This window comes from Odontesthes bonariensis, chromosome 12 (assembly GCF_027942865.1).
Source record: "Odontesthes bonariensis isolate fOdoBon6 chromosome 12, fOdoBon6.hap1, whole genome shotgun sequence".
NCBI lineage: Eukaryota > Metazoa > Chordata > Actinopteri > Atheriniformes > Atherinopsidae > Odontesthes > Odontesthes bonariensis.
Window position 1 is genome coordinate 16,966,297 of NC_134517.1, and position 13,894 is coordinate 16,980,190.

A 13,894-nucleotide genomic window follows, 5' to 3' on the forward strand; every position below is an offset into this window, starting at 1 on the left:
AATAGTTAAGGACATAAAGATGCATTTTGATGCCGTTTCTACTTTGATATTAGTGCCGTCTCAAAAAATATTCATTATTTTCCTCCATGGGACTTTTTCCTCATAGCAAATCCTGATTAAAGTGTAACGGATACGGAAATCTGGCAACCAAACTGGACAGTTTCACTTTCATTTCTGCTGAGAGACTGTTAATCACACACACACACACACACACACACACACACACACAAAGAGAAAAATAATCCATCCACTAAATCAGAGCCACAAAACAAAGACACAGATTGCATTGTCACAAGTCGTTTATGTAAAAAAATTAGACAAGTCACAAAATAGTGACATCACCATACTTCATGTACAATATATCTTCTCCATTAACAATCATCTTATGACAGACATAATATTTCACAGTATCTACATTCAGAACGTGGTCCTTCTGCGGGGAATAAGTTAGCTTTATACATTGATCTCTGATTCCTCCCGCTGAGAGAACGTTTGTTGCATTCGTGAAAACCCACAAAGAGCTGGACCGCGAGGTCATTAGAGGAGGAAAGGTCACACACATACACACACAGTCTGGACAGCCAAGTGTCAGAACAGGTGTCTAAAGACGGGCTGACAACAGACAGCTGGAGAGTAAAAAGACAACGAGGAAAAGGAGGGATGAGGAGGACATTAAACTGTGGATGAATACATATGGGTGTTTTCTTACAAATAAATAAACAAACAAACAAACATGTGGAGGAAGACGGGGAAACATTCAAGCTAAACGAGAAGCACGGATTTGTCTCTCCCACCCTTTTTGAAGGTTACAATAACAGTTGAGATATGAACACGCACGTGGTAAATTTATCGCAGAGGAATGTAAAGACGGCTATCGTCCACATGAGATCAGGAACTGTTCCCCATCTGTAACATGAACATCCATAGATGCATGAAGTGAGATCAGTCCTGCTGGCCCATTCGTACATCTATCACATGATCATAGAAATAACCAGACTACAGGTGTGCGACGACAGGAAGATTCCCTTTACTACACTGCGACGTTACTTTGTGTGCAAATCGGTTCCGTACGGTCACTGAATGATGGCACAATCAACTCAAAGAGACGCGTCATTGTCCTAACAGGTGGTGCGTATATGATAAAAAATAATTTGATCGAAACGTACGGAAAAATACATCTTTTCTGTGCAAAATTCACATGAGTACTGATGTTGGCGATACAGCACAGACACAACCACGTGATGCGAGCATTCTGGAAGGCCGCTCCGCGACGGAGGACGAGCCCAAGAGAGTTCAGGGTTTGATGTCCGGGAAGTTTGTGTAGGTCTCACTGCAGCTGGACGAGGTGCTGAGGTTCCCAGAACCACTGCCTTCTGTTGGAAACACACACCACACTGAGATGACGACTCTTACTTCTAACAGCTGGGTGCTGGTTGGCTTAATCTGGGAGCGCTGCTTTGAATACCTGAGCTGGAGAGAGACTGACAAGACTTGGACTTTTCGATGAAGGTGATGAGATTAGCAGCAGCGATCCAGCCCTCCTTAGACGTGTTCAGGTTGCGCACAAACCTGGAAACAAAAGCACTATTAGGGCAGTTGTGCAAAAGAGCAGATGGATCTCTTCTATTCTGTGTACACTTCATAACCCACTTAAAGGGATAGTTCGCCTCTTTTGACATGAAGCTGTATGACATCCCATATTAGCAATATCATTTATGAACATTGACTTACCCCCCGCTGCGTCCTGTGAGCCTCATTTTGGCATTGACGAAGGTAGTCCGGCTGGTTGGCTGGGGCTTAAAAGATAAAGCGTCTTGCTTCTCAAAACAATTTGCGTTCAAAAGAGTAATACATTTGCATCACAAAATCGTCCCTCCAGAAGAAGTCAGACCTCACAATCGCTTGGTGCTATTTTTGCCTCCCTTCATATCAATGCGTTCAGCCACCTAGCGATAGCCGCACCTGTTACAGTGTTTACTGCTCGGAAGCAGGGGACTGCTCGGTCTGCACAGTTTACAGAGCCCGTAGTGATGCAAAGGTAGAGAGAAATAGCGTCAAGCGATGTGAGGTCTGACTTTTTCTGGATGGACGATTTTGTGATGCAAATGTATTACTCTTTGAACGCAAATTGTTTTGTGAAGCAAGACGATTTATTTTCGGGACCCTAGCCAACTAGCCGGACTACCTTCGTCAACGCCAAAACTCAGCTGGAACTCGGCTCACAGTACGCAGCGGGGGGTAAGTCAATGTTCATAAATGATATTGCTAATATGGGATGTCATACAGCTTCATGTCAAAAGAGGTGAACTATCCCTTTAATATTCTCAAAGTACTTGAATCAATTTGTGAGCATTTAAATTGTGTGTGAAGCTGTTCTAATCTGCACGCAGAACAAGTTTTGGTCACTTAATGAATATTAAATTGCAGGCCTGGCTGTGCTACAGCACATCAAGTACAAGTTCCAGATGTGAAATTTTAGACTGGTGCCAGAATGTATATCTACACATCGGAAGTAGCTGATTTCTATATATGATCGGAGAAAATTCTCAATCAATTTCCTTTATTATTATCCTGATGAAACGGATGCGAAAGATAACTGTTGTCTCCTGTGGTCTAATAACGATGGCATTTGTGTGGTGTCTTGTTATAATAAACTCGTTATAATAAAAATGTACCAACTGTGAATTATTTCAAATTGTAAAAGGAGGAGTTCTAATCCGAGGTGTTTTTATCAAAGCGCTCACTGCAGCTGCAGCACAGACACACAGAAAGGTCGTGTTCTCACCACTGTCCATCGCCTCCCTCCTTGACCAGTTGAACCATGTCTCCACTCTTCACTGAGAGCTCTTGAGCGCCTCCCTTCTCATAGTCGGCCACCACAGTGTATTTGCCAGCACACTGTAGTCGAGATAAGAGGCAGACGACGGCACACAATCAAACTACAAAATCAGCCGCTTCACAAGGAACCACGAGTAGGATCATTTTCTAGCGTGAACAATCTTTTTAAGTCATCTCTACTGATCAACACTAACATGGGGGCAGAAAGAAGAATGCATAATATTCAGTGCTGTAGACCCCGGAGTGACTCACCAGCTTCTTGACGTTTTCATCCTCTGGGTCAGAGTTTAGAGGATCCTCAGCGCTGGAATATCCGTCATGTTCCTCTGAAGCGCCCAGCGACAGCGACGCCTTGTTCCAGCCTGAACAAAAGAGGCAAAGGCGTCAACTGGAGTCGACTCCACAGCTTCAGCTGCTGTCAGACCTGTGTGTGTGTGTGTGTGTGTGTGTGTGTGACCTGCGGGGACGGATCTAAAAGTGTGAAAGAGACGGAGGACGGGCCACTGTCAACAGAGAAGGAAAACACCCTAAACCCGGGGAATCCCAGCATGACTCATCAGATCCCCAAAAACACTTCAGACTGTAGAGGGTGGCATGCATCTTCAAATACAGGAACAAAGTGGCAAGCAAGTCTTTGTTGGTGCGAGTGGCTAATTCGATTACTTTCACCAAGCTTGAAAGGTAGTGAAATAGTGTGCCGACACACAGCCGGCGTGAGCGAGCCGGCGCCAGTAGTACCTCTCCATTTTGTCTGTAAGAGACTAGAGGTGCTGAACCACCTTGCTCTGGTCAGGTGGAGAGGAGGAGGACCTGCATCTGAGGGACATGAGGCACAGCCGGTCACTAACCCCGCAGCAGCTGCTGTACAGCCAGCCCAACTCAGCAAAGTTTAAGTCCGCGGCTGTGCCGACGCAGAGAGAGAGACTGACCTTTGAAGCCAAACGGAGTGGGATCGCTCTGCCGTTTCGTCTTGTGATCCGGGCTGGTTGGAGAGCCTGTCGTCGAGCACGAAAAAGGAGAGACGATAGCAGATTTTAGGGCGTGGCAGGCGTCGCCATCAGAACTTTTATATTCAAAAAGCTACTGAGCAAACGACACTTCTTCAGCTCAGACTAAATAATGCAGGAAACAGGAGGAGGGAGGACAACTAATGAAAGGTAAAGCGCTAATTCTAAAAAAAAGGGAAAATGTCTGCTAAAAGCAGCTCGGTGTTGCAGCGCTTTTTGAGCAGAGGAGGCCAACATAAAAAGGCGCCCTTTTTCACAGAGAGCATTTTGACCCAAGCAAGTCGTTTCCCTTTTAGGCTCCTTTACTCTGAGGTTTTACTTGGACGTGCAGGTCAAAATGTCTGCAGCGAAAAAGGCACTGGGCAGAGTAAAACTGGGGGATAGTGCTGTGTGATACCTTGTGATGGGAAGATTATCATGGGTAATGTAAAACTTTTGTCATCAGAGGGCTCTGTGGACAGAAGCACGTCTTTAAAACATACGTTTTCTACCACAGACTGAGAGATAGTTTCCATCTGGTTTATTTAGTCCATAAAAAGAAAAAAAGCTGTTTTCTTTAATAGAGAGGCACGACGAGGCCTATTTCAGGGCAAGAAACCGTGTCAAACATGGGTGCAACTTCATTTACCCCAAAGCAACAAAGTAAATACATGACTTCAGAACGACTTCAAATGAAATATACTCTCGCCATTTCACACTGATATGATATGCTGGTTAGGAAAATGACAACGGCCTGCTGTTACCTTTCTGGACTTTGAGGTTACTGAATCCCTGTAAAGTAAAGCGCTTTTTAGCCACAGCAGCTCTGTCTGAGGTTGGGCTTGTCACTGCCTCGTCTGACCCCCCGAGGAGAAGCAAGAAGATGGGACAGGCGGAAGGAAAGAGGGAAGGAAGGAAGGCAGGCAGGAAGACGGTGAGTTAAGCAAGGGAGAAAAACATTAAAGAGGGAAGAAGTCATTGCAAAACAGAAAGTTAAAACATGGGTCAATCATTAGAAAAAGGGGGAATCAAAGAGGTACAGTAATAAGCAGTTTGTGTAATATGTGCACTACAAATGGAGCAGGCAGACCTGTTAAAAACAAACAACTCACTAACCACTGTACCTCCTTTCACCCCCTTACTTACCTTTTCCTGTGAGCTTTGGTGAAGAAGAGGAATTGACATCCAGGCCACAGGGCTCAGCTTTCCTCTCGTCGCCCTTTTTAAAGCTCTTCTGACCAGTCTTAAATGGGCTGTCGGTGAACAAAAGTGGAACGTTCAGCAACTTCTGAAACAATTGGTCCTGATCATCCACAGTTCAAACGTTACAGCTGGGGTTGGAAGCAACTGTTAAAACGGTTGGAATTCAAAATGTCTCCTCTGCTTCTCCGCTGGGCTCAGTTCTTTAAACTACAATAGGGGGTGGGGGGGTGGGGGGGGGTCTGTTCTCCACGTATTCTGATGCAACTGCATGTCCCTTCAGATGGTGGGAAGCCCGATTCAGAGGAGAAGATGCTCTTTTTCCACTGGCGAAAAACTTTCTACACAACATAATAGAATCTTAAAAAACTAAAATATCAGCAAATCTTTTCACAATCTGAGAGAAATTGATCAGCCTTAAGTTGGATTTGGTCCTTGACCTTCTTCACCAGAGCAGGTAAGCTGCTTACTTCATTTTCCGCAGCAACTGAAAGTCACACTTAGCGACAGAAAAGCCGGCGGACCGAACAAACTGACAAACGAGGCCATCCCATATGGTGCCGTCCATTAAAACTGTGAGTAAATAAGGTGGGGACACAGACTTACCTGAGACTTACTGTTCCACTGGGCACAGGTGGAAACTGGAAAACCTGGTCTGGAGCCCTCTGCTGGCTGGCTTCTTAAAGAAAAAGAGATGAAGAATATCTACTTCCAAGCAGCAGTATGACTTTCATCGTCATATCAGCTCGAGTAGTGGGGCTTTGTGTGTCTGATCAAACATGGACTGCAATGTTCACACAGCATTAAAAAGGGGTTTTTCCTCTCACCTCTGCACGCCTGCAGCTGGGTGGTCAGAACCTTCCGAATCTCATTTACCCACGTGGTTTTTACTTCGGTCGTGGGTGCCTGAAAATCAACATGGAAATAAATACTGGAGCACCGCCGTTGAACTTCACAATGCTCATTACTGATAACGGAGAGTGAAAACGACTTCCATGCGTTTATTTACCTGAACAATGTAGACCTCTTCTCTGGAGTTGCACCAGATTTCAAACTTTTTGTTGTCTCCTTTTGCATTCTCAGTAATCCCCACCGCTTGCATCTGTTCAACAAACAGCGAGGAGCATTGTACTGTGTGTGAGTTGAAGCAACTCCCTCAATGAAACAGATGAAGGAGAAATGAAGCGCAGAAAAACACTGTGCAGGAGCTCACACTCAGAGACTGTTTGAAGCTGTACGAAGGAGCTTTCTCGTAGCCCTCCCCGTTCTCCTCCCTCTTCTTGCAGAAAAGCAGGGCCTTCTCGTGGAGGAAGAGGTGCCTCTGCATGGGCTTAAATCGGGCCAGATCCTTCACCTTGGCGTGGCCTTTTTTGTGCTCCGTCCACACACTGAATGATCCTTGCATTAGCAGCTTACCCAGCTCACTGAGATTACCCTGAGGAAGGAATGATGCTGTATGAAAGAGCGGATCAACTCCACACCGAGCATGTCGTAAAACATGTACAGAGGCCTTAAACTGACATATAAACACCTTGATTTGTTCGGTTATGTACTGGTATGGTCCTGGGGTTGCAAACTTGGGTCATTTTGTAATTTTTAATTTTGTGACTCTTGATATACTTAATCTTTTGTAATTTGTGCACTGGAGTGCTGTGGCGAAAGAATTTCCCGCCAGGGAAAAATAAAGTCCATTTGTACACCAACACAATGGATTCAACATGAATAAATAAAGTGTCGACTCTCGCCTTCAAGAGCAGAGGTTGAAAAACATCAGTGATTTATTAATTACAGACTTTTTACACTGGTAAAGTTAATCCACTGGTGAGTGCAGTGTGGAAGTATTTCATTTGCGTTCAATCACACGTCAAATGACTGCAGTAATCGCAGGTTTTTATCTGCTCCGTCACGGCACTGACGGGAACACAACACCAGGGCCCAAATGCCGATTTTAAAATCGGTGTGCTGCGATCTGGGCAGCAAGTGTTAGGGACAGCCCACTTCCTCTTTACGGTAACTTGTTCTCTGACAGCGAAAACTAGCGGACAAAAAGAGTCAGTTTTACAATCTGTGAGACAGCTAGCAGCTGACTCCCTGTGCTGCTGTGTGGGGTTAATGTCTGCGGTCCCGTTAAAAACTAACTAGTAAACTAGCCTAAATATCTCAGGGAATCGTCAGTATAACATACATAATATAACAGAACATAATAACATGCTATCATTGACATTGAGAAAGGATTTGATGGGCTTGTTTAAACGAGCTACCTCTGGTGTAAAATGGCAAATGACTGCCATGAACATCACCGAATGCAGAGTCTCCTCAATCCTGCCTGAGATTCCTTTAGTCGGGAACTCCTGCACTTTCATCAACACTTCATTGAATTTTTGCCGATTTTTTTCCCCAATGGGGGAAATTTTGAATTTCCCCCATTGGGGGATGAATAAAGTATTTTTCTATTTTATTGGACCACAGTTACTATTCCTATGAACAACATCAAATGCAATACAACGCCTGGAACCAGTTCAGATCTTATACCTTTATTTCTGAAAGAATAATGCAGAAACTGGGCTTGAAACTGCTTGCTAGTCAATAAAAGAAATTACTTTGAGCTTATGAGAAGAGAAGGATTTTGTATAAATCACTCCCGAATATAATCTTGTTTTGTTAAACCACCAGAATTAAACATCAAAGTTTTCACTTCAGCTGCCTCTTCACTGCTTCATTTCAAATCTTTTGTGGGAGAATCTTAGGTGTAATGCCGGAGAGCACCCAAAGGGGCCGGTTGTTTAGCTGCTGTCACTGTAAGGCAACATAACTGATTAACACATTGATACATATGGGCCTGCACACATATTTTCCACAAACCGATAAACATTTGCAACTTAATCACCAATTTCCCACCGACGGGAGCTGGTGGAATCCAGCAACACAGTTGAATATCTCAGTAAAGCTGGTGCCTCAAGTCTATGCAGCGTTCAACTCATCAGTTCAGTGTCATAATGTAACAATTGCTATTCATATTGCCTTTTCTTACTTCTTTTGGCTGGACTACTTAGTGGATGGGGAATCCTGCTCTGCACCAAAAGATTACTTAAAAGTGCGTCACAGAATGAATAAACATTCAATGCAGGAGTGGCAATTCGATGGTACTGAGCCACTAAAGGATTTCCTTTCCACATAGATCTTCATGTGGCCTATGGTACAATAAGGGCTTGTTAATATTATATGTCTCACCTCATATCCTGTAATAGCGATGAGGTGCATGGAGTCATTGACAGCCTTGAGGATGCCCAAGATTGAGGTCAATGCCTCCTGAAGATCGTCAGTCCCCTCACAGCCTTTACTGTACTTCAGCATTTCCTGCAGTGAGAAAAACACAAACAAACAGGTTCACGGCAATGACACAAAAAGGGGGCGAGAGCGGATTTGTGGCCGACAGATTTATTCATACCTTCAGCAGCAGCTGATACTTGGTAATCCTTTGAACTGGCTTCAGCAGATAAGAATCTAAACCCAGCTTATGCTCCAACTTTTTCTGACACTCCTGATGAAATAAGGATGCAAAAGCAGGTCAAAAATATGGAAATAGTTGAAAAAAAATGTTCCGACTGTTCGTTTGCTGGGGGTTTAGCTCACCTGAAAGAAAGCGCAGTCTGAACACTGCCTCCAAAGGCTCTCGGAGCGAGGCTTGTTGTGACAGTACTTCTCATAGATTTGCAGGTCAGTCATCTGAGGTGAGCAGGGGGAAACGGTTAGCATTTAAGAAAGCTGCTTGTCAGTGTCTGTACTGGCAATCTCCGAATTCACTCACCCTCTCCAGAAAGCACCTCCCAACCAGCTCAGGGCAGTCTGTGTACTGTTCCAACTCCCTTAAAAAGGTTCTGGAGAAAAAACAAACAAAAAACCAAAACGATAAATTTACAATTGAGAGCAAAGGTTTGAATATCACACACCTGGGTGCAGGCATCATCAGTGACAGCCAGGTGGCGCTCGGTCACCTTTTGTGAAAGTGGTAAATTTCTGGCATGTTGCCAAACAGAACCTCCTTTTTGCTCTGCAGTGACGCAGGAATGAGGTTAGACATTGCTGGATTATCCATCTCAGAAGCATATCCCTATAATGACAACAAAAATAAAAGCATGACATCCCTGGCACAGGTGAAGAAAACAAAACAAAAAAAGAGGCCTGAAAAACCTTGTGACGGGAAAAAATAAATAGACACCTGCAGTACGCAGAGCAGCTCCTCCACATAGGCTCTCTCGGTTTCCAGCAGCTCGTTCATAACATGTCTGCAGACAGAACAGACGGGCAAAACAGGGATCAAACTGAGGATTCGGTATACTCGGAAAAGATACGGCACGGCGCTATAGATAATGAGATAAGCACATTCACACAGCCCATCTGCTGTGTAATTTGATTACAGATGAAAGAGTCACTGCTGATCCCTCACCGCCTGAGCACTGCCAGGTTCTCCTCCTCCTCCGACTGAGACGCATGTCTGCTGTTACTGTCTCCGTTCTGCAGAAACCCCCCCAAAAAACCGGTCCGATCACTTTTAATAAGAAACGGTCATTCAAACGTGACACGAAAGTGTGCGAAAGCAAGCGGACGTAAGCAGGATCACGACTCTTACTTTTTCACAGCTGTTGTCTGAGCAGCTTTTGTCCTGCTGAGTTCTGTGTGCTGTGGATGAGAAAAATCATCATTTGAGTTATTCAAACTGAAGGGGAAGACCACTTTGGCCCGTTGCAGCTATTTACCAACAGTCAAAATGCAACATCTGTGCTTATTTTAGCTGATCATCAGCGGGACCTAATCCCGAAGCAACATTCGCTTGTTAAGATTTGAACAAGAATTTTGATATTTGGAAATTTAGGTATTTTTGTAAGAAAAAAAAAAAAAAAAAAATCAAGAAATATTTGTGACTTTATCAATGCTATTAGTAAATTATGTACATGCAATGAGGTGTATCTAACTATGACGTATTTTACACAATTTGTTCGCACAAACAAATCATTTCAGAAAACAAAAAAAGAGAACATTTAATAGTCTGACTTATATAATGCTTTTGACTATCTAACTCCTGAAAGGAATAGCTTCAAAACTACAAAATGAATGTCAAAGTGTGTACGAGAGATTTATTGAACTGCCAGAGATCCTTTTAATCAAACTGTAGAATCGATACTGCTCACATTTCATTTTCATGTTTTTGGCTGCTCTTTTAGCCAACCAGCCCAGCAATGATAAGTTATAGCACGGAATAGAAATCTATAGCCAGAAAAAAGACTACCACTGATTGCCTGATTAAGAAAATATGCAGTATATCATCAGAAAGTGCACCATTTGAATTGCAGAAAGTTTTTTGGTTTTTTTTAAATGCTGAAATCGGCAAGAAACATTTACACGTTTTATTGCATTTTTCATAGACTTTTTTACAAAAGCTTTTCTTTTTAGTTGAGATAGAAATGTGATCTGTACTTTTGTGAAAAACAGAAACTGCGGAGAGGTTGGAAACGATCCTTTAAAGAATGAAGAGCATAAAAGAGTAAGAAGGCAATACTCTATGACTCACCAGGTGAGCTGAGGGGTGATTTGATGAAGGCTTCAGGTCTCGGGGCTACCGGCTGCACAGGCCTGGTTTGTTTGGCCGCCAGCTTCTTGAGGCTGACCCTCCTCTTGTCAAACATCTCCTGCATGGACGCCTGCTTCTGGTAAACTTTCTCCACTTGGTCCTGACGCACAGGAAGCCATCAGAGGAGTGTCATCAATAACTGATGCTCGTTTAAGTGTTTCTATGAGTCAGCAGATCGTTTCACTCAAAGGTTTTATGTCTAGTGTGTTAGCAATGCATTAATACAGCAGTAACCCTATAATGTGAGACCTAGTGATGTTAGACACATGACAATAATCTAGTCAAATGGCAGCCACTCATTTCTCTTCATCATAACTGCATCAAGTTGTTACAATCCATCTGAGAGCAGCAGAGTGATGTTTCTTACCCTTAACTGCTGGTTCAGCACGGCCTCGTACTCTTTCCAGATGGTGCTGATGTCAGTCAGCTGATTCTGGCCTGCGCTGTCCAGGTAACGCTCCAGCTCCTGCAGGGCCAACTCCGCCCCCTCATGGGATTGACACTTGTCTACTGGCTGAGATGCCAGCAGATAAATTCCATCATCAACCCATTTAGATGCCTGAAGAGGACAACAGAGGAGGAGGAATTTTTAGATATACAAACAACAAGAAAAGGCCGTTAGGATGGAGGTGTTCGTGCACATGTCGTCTTCTCACCCTCTCCAACCGGTGGTGCAGCTCCTTGGCTTTGAGCAGATGGTCCTTCTTGGCCTTCAAATCGCTGCTCACACTGTCACTGACTTTTCTGAGCTCGCTGCATTTGGGCTGAATTGAGTCTTCGGCATAGTGGGAGTTCTGGATAAGATCATCGCCCTCACGAGACAAGCCCACGGCTCTGTCCAGAACCTCCTGTGGACCAAAGAGGAATTGACAGTTCGGTTTTTCAACAAGACCCCCTTCAGGCTATTCACTTTCAAGTCTTGGATGAGCCTGAATTCTCCAACTTATTTGTTTTGTGAAGAAAAAAAGTCTAGTTTCTCTTATTTTAGGCAGCCTTGTCTAAGAAGTATACTGCTATCATTCTGTTTCTAGCCCAGCATGTACATGTATGAATAAAATAGCATTCAACCGTAATTCTTTTTAAATGTGACTGGGCCACTATGACGTACCACTAGGGCCGGCACGGTATATGTATTCGTACCGAACCGTCAAGGTACGGGGGTCACGGTTCGGTATGCGCATTTCCACGCAGAATACACACGGTACGTAAGTTTTCTGAACGCGGAACTGTTATTTTGCAAGAGTTTCCTTCAGGACCCATTTAAACACTGCCACATGCAAGCTCTGATTGGTCCGTAGAGATATACGCTTTCGGACAGAGTAGTTATAAGAACGCAGTTATCAGAACTGTCCTACTCGAATTTCGTTCTGATAACTGTCCTTCCCCAGCGGAGCTGTTTCAGTCTGCATTGCACATGAGTCGGGACTGATGCGCCGCGCGCAGCCGTCCGCGTCAGTGACGTGAGCCGTTAGCCGTTTAGCGCCACATTCAACTACAAAACAGAACAAAACAAAACCCGAGAGAAGAAAAAACACCACAAATAAGCTAATATGGAGAGCGGGGAGGCCACCGTGTTCATGGTCTGCATGATGGTGATATTAATCATGGACAATCACATCAGGCGTCTAACAATGAGGCTGGAAGAGCTCACAGAGAGAGTCAGGATCAAGCGCAGGCGATACTTCTTCGTTTCATGAAGGAAGAAAGGAGAGCAGCGCGCCGCAGACAAAGGAGACAACGTGTAAGTTTAACTTATTAAACACGCCAAGGTTGTGTCTGTGTGGTATGATGAAACATTTCAGCCGTGATAGCATGACATGGGGCGTAGCTACCGACCACCACACACCTCCGTCAGATGCAGATGCGTTCTATAGAACCATGAAAAGACCCGACCAATTACGTCTCCCAAATGTATTACAACAACCCCTGGATACGAATACATGCAGAGCAAAAAAAATTACCGAAGAAATTGGAATTTACATCGCATCTGCTATGCGCCCATATTCCACTGTAGAAGAGGCAGGATTCAGATATCTATTACATGTGCTCGAACCTCGCTACACGCCTCCTTCGGCACTGTACCGAAAATGTACCGAACCGTAGGGTCCAAACCGAGGTACGTACCGAACCGTGAGTTTTTTGTACCGTTCCACCCCTACGTACCACACAATCATATTATTGATGTGGATCAGAATAAAACTCTGGCATGTTGTATGAGGTGTGTTTTCTTTTTCCATGTTTTTGTTGACTGTAAATGGCCTGTGCCTCGTTTACGTACTGATCTGCATCGCAGTGCAGCAGTTCGTGTCAAATAAACTAGAATGAAGTATGAATGTTATCCAAAAACAATCAAAAGTGAGAGTCATTTTGTCAGGTCATGATTAGAGAAACTTTGGATTGTTCGAAGTCGGGTTTGACTTACACAAACTCTCTCCTCGAAGCTGGTGAGTTCACAGAAGATGTGGTCGGCGTGGGCTGGGCTGATCCCGACTTCAGAGAAAGTGGCGAGTTTCTCAGACACCTGATCCAGCAGAACTCTCACCTGCGGCAGACGCATCACGTTCAGTTTTCACATTTAAAAAAAACAAAACAAAAAAAGTGCAGAGTGGCGCGTGAGATTTCAGCTGCGTCAGTCGGCTCCAGCTCACCTCTCTGTAGTTGTGCTCAAAGTGGCGCAGTTGGAGACACTGCTCCAGTTTGGTCTGATGCCTCACCCAGAACTCATCGAAGGCCCGCTCCGTCTCGTCCAGCTGAGACAGCAGTCTGACGTTTGGAGAAATGGACAAACAAGCAGAGAGAAAGCAGGCGGAGGGGGGCAATTATTCAAGTAGAAAATGCAATGTGGTTGCTGAATGAGATGTTTGGGTTTTCTTTCATTTTGATGTTTATATGGCAGTACGTGTTATGCAAGATTTATGCCTCTTGACATGAGAGTCAGTGCTTTCAGTTTTATAAAATAAAATAAAATACTGATTGGTCTCAAAGCAAGCTGCCTTGATGATATGAACTCATGAACGTGTAAAAAAAAAATAAAACATGGACATGGTCTTCTGGACTGAAAACAAAGCCAGTGCATAAATGCCTTAAACTTGGTTTCTATCTATTGGTCAGCTTGGTCAGTCATTTTGGATGCAGCTACCTTATGATTAACAATGTGTGGTTTCTACAGTACCAGCAGTCGACTCAACACCAAGTTTCAAGAGAGCAAGATGGCAATGCTTTTGTTTTCTGAACAGCAGTT

The 13,894-nt window shown here is 44.1% G+C and overlaps 1 protein-coding gene across 6 annotated transcripts in view; it reads right to left on the reverse strand.

The window, feature by feature from the left end:
* Positions 1-281: 281 nt before the first annotated feature.
* Positions 282-13,894, reverse strand: part of mcf2lb (mcf.2 cell line derived transforming sequence-like b) — a 43,515-nt gene continuing 29,902 nt past the window's right edge. For 4 of the 6 annotated variants that reach the window (XM_075479327.1, XM_075479325.1, XM_075479326.1 and 1 more), the window contains exons 9-33: positions 13,302-13,416; positions 13,076-13,195; positions 11,310-11,501; positions 11,021-11,212; positions 10,594-10,753; positions 9,655-9,704; positions 9,472-9,539; positions 9,244-9,310; positions 9,020-9,135; positions 8,833-8,902; positions 8,658-8,750; positions 8,473-8,565; positions 8,256-8,381; positions 6,238-6,459; positions 6,034-6,126; positions 5,852-5,930; positions 5,631-5,703; positions 4,971-5,077; positions 4,589-4,681; positions 3,768-3,833; positions 3,577-3,654; positions 3,091-3,200; positions 2,786-2,898; positions 1,466-1,569; positions 282-1,373 (exon numbers count right to left, since the gene is read on the reverse strand). In XM_075479327.1, the coding sequence (XP_075335442.1) occupies positions 1,294-1,373; positions 1,466-1,569; positions 2,786-2,898; positions 3,091-3,200; positions 3,577-3,654; positions 3,768-3,833; positions 4,589-4,681; positions 4,971-5,077; positions 5,631-5,703; positions 5,852-5,930; positions 6,034-6,126; positions 6,238-6,459; positions 8,256-8,381; positions 8,473-8,565; positions 8,658-8,750; positions 8,833-8,902; positions 9,020-9,135; positions 9,244-9,310; positions 9,472-9,539; positions 9,655-9,704; positions 10,594-10,753; positions 11,021-11,212; positions 11,310-11,501; positions 13,076-13,195; positions 13,302-13,416 (2,680 nt within the window). In that variant the 3' untranslated portion in view covers positions 282-1,293. The remainder of the gene's footprint in view (positions 1,374-1,465; positions 1,570-2,785; positions 2,899-3,090; positions 3,201-3,576; positions 3,655-3,767; positions 3,834-4,588; positions 4,682-4,970; positions 5,078-5,630; positions 5,704-5,851; positions 5,931-6,033; positions 6,127-6,237; positions 6,460-8,255; positions 8,382-8,472; positions 8,566-8,657; positions 8,751-8,832; positions 8,903-9,019; positions 9,136-9,243; positions 9,311-9,471; positions 9,540-9,654; positions 9,705-10,593; positions 10,754-11,020; positions 11,213-11,309; positions 11,502-13,075; positions 13,196-13,301; positions 13,417-13,894) is intronic. The other 2 variants (XM_075479328.1, XM_075479324.1) reach the window with 2 other exon arrangements.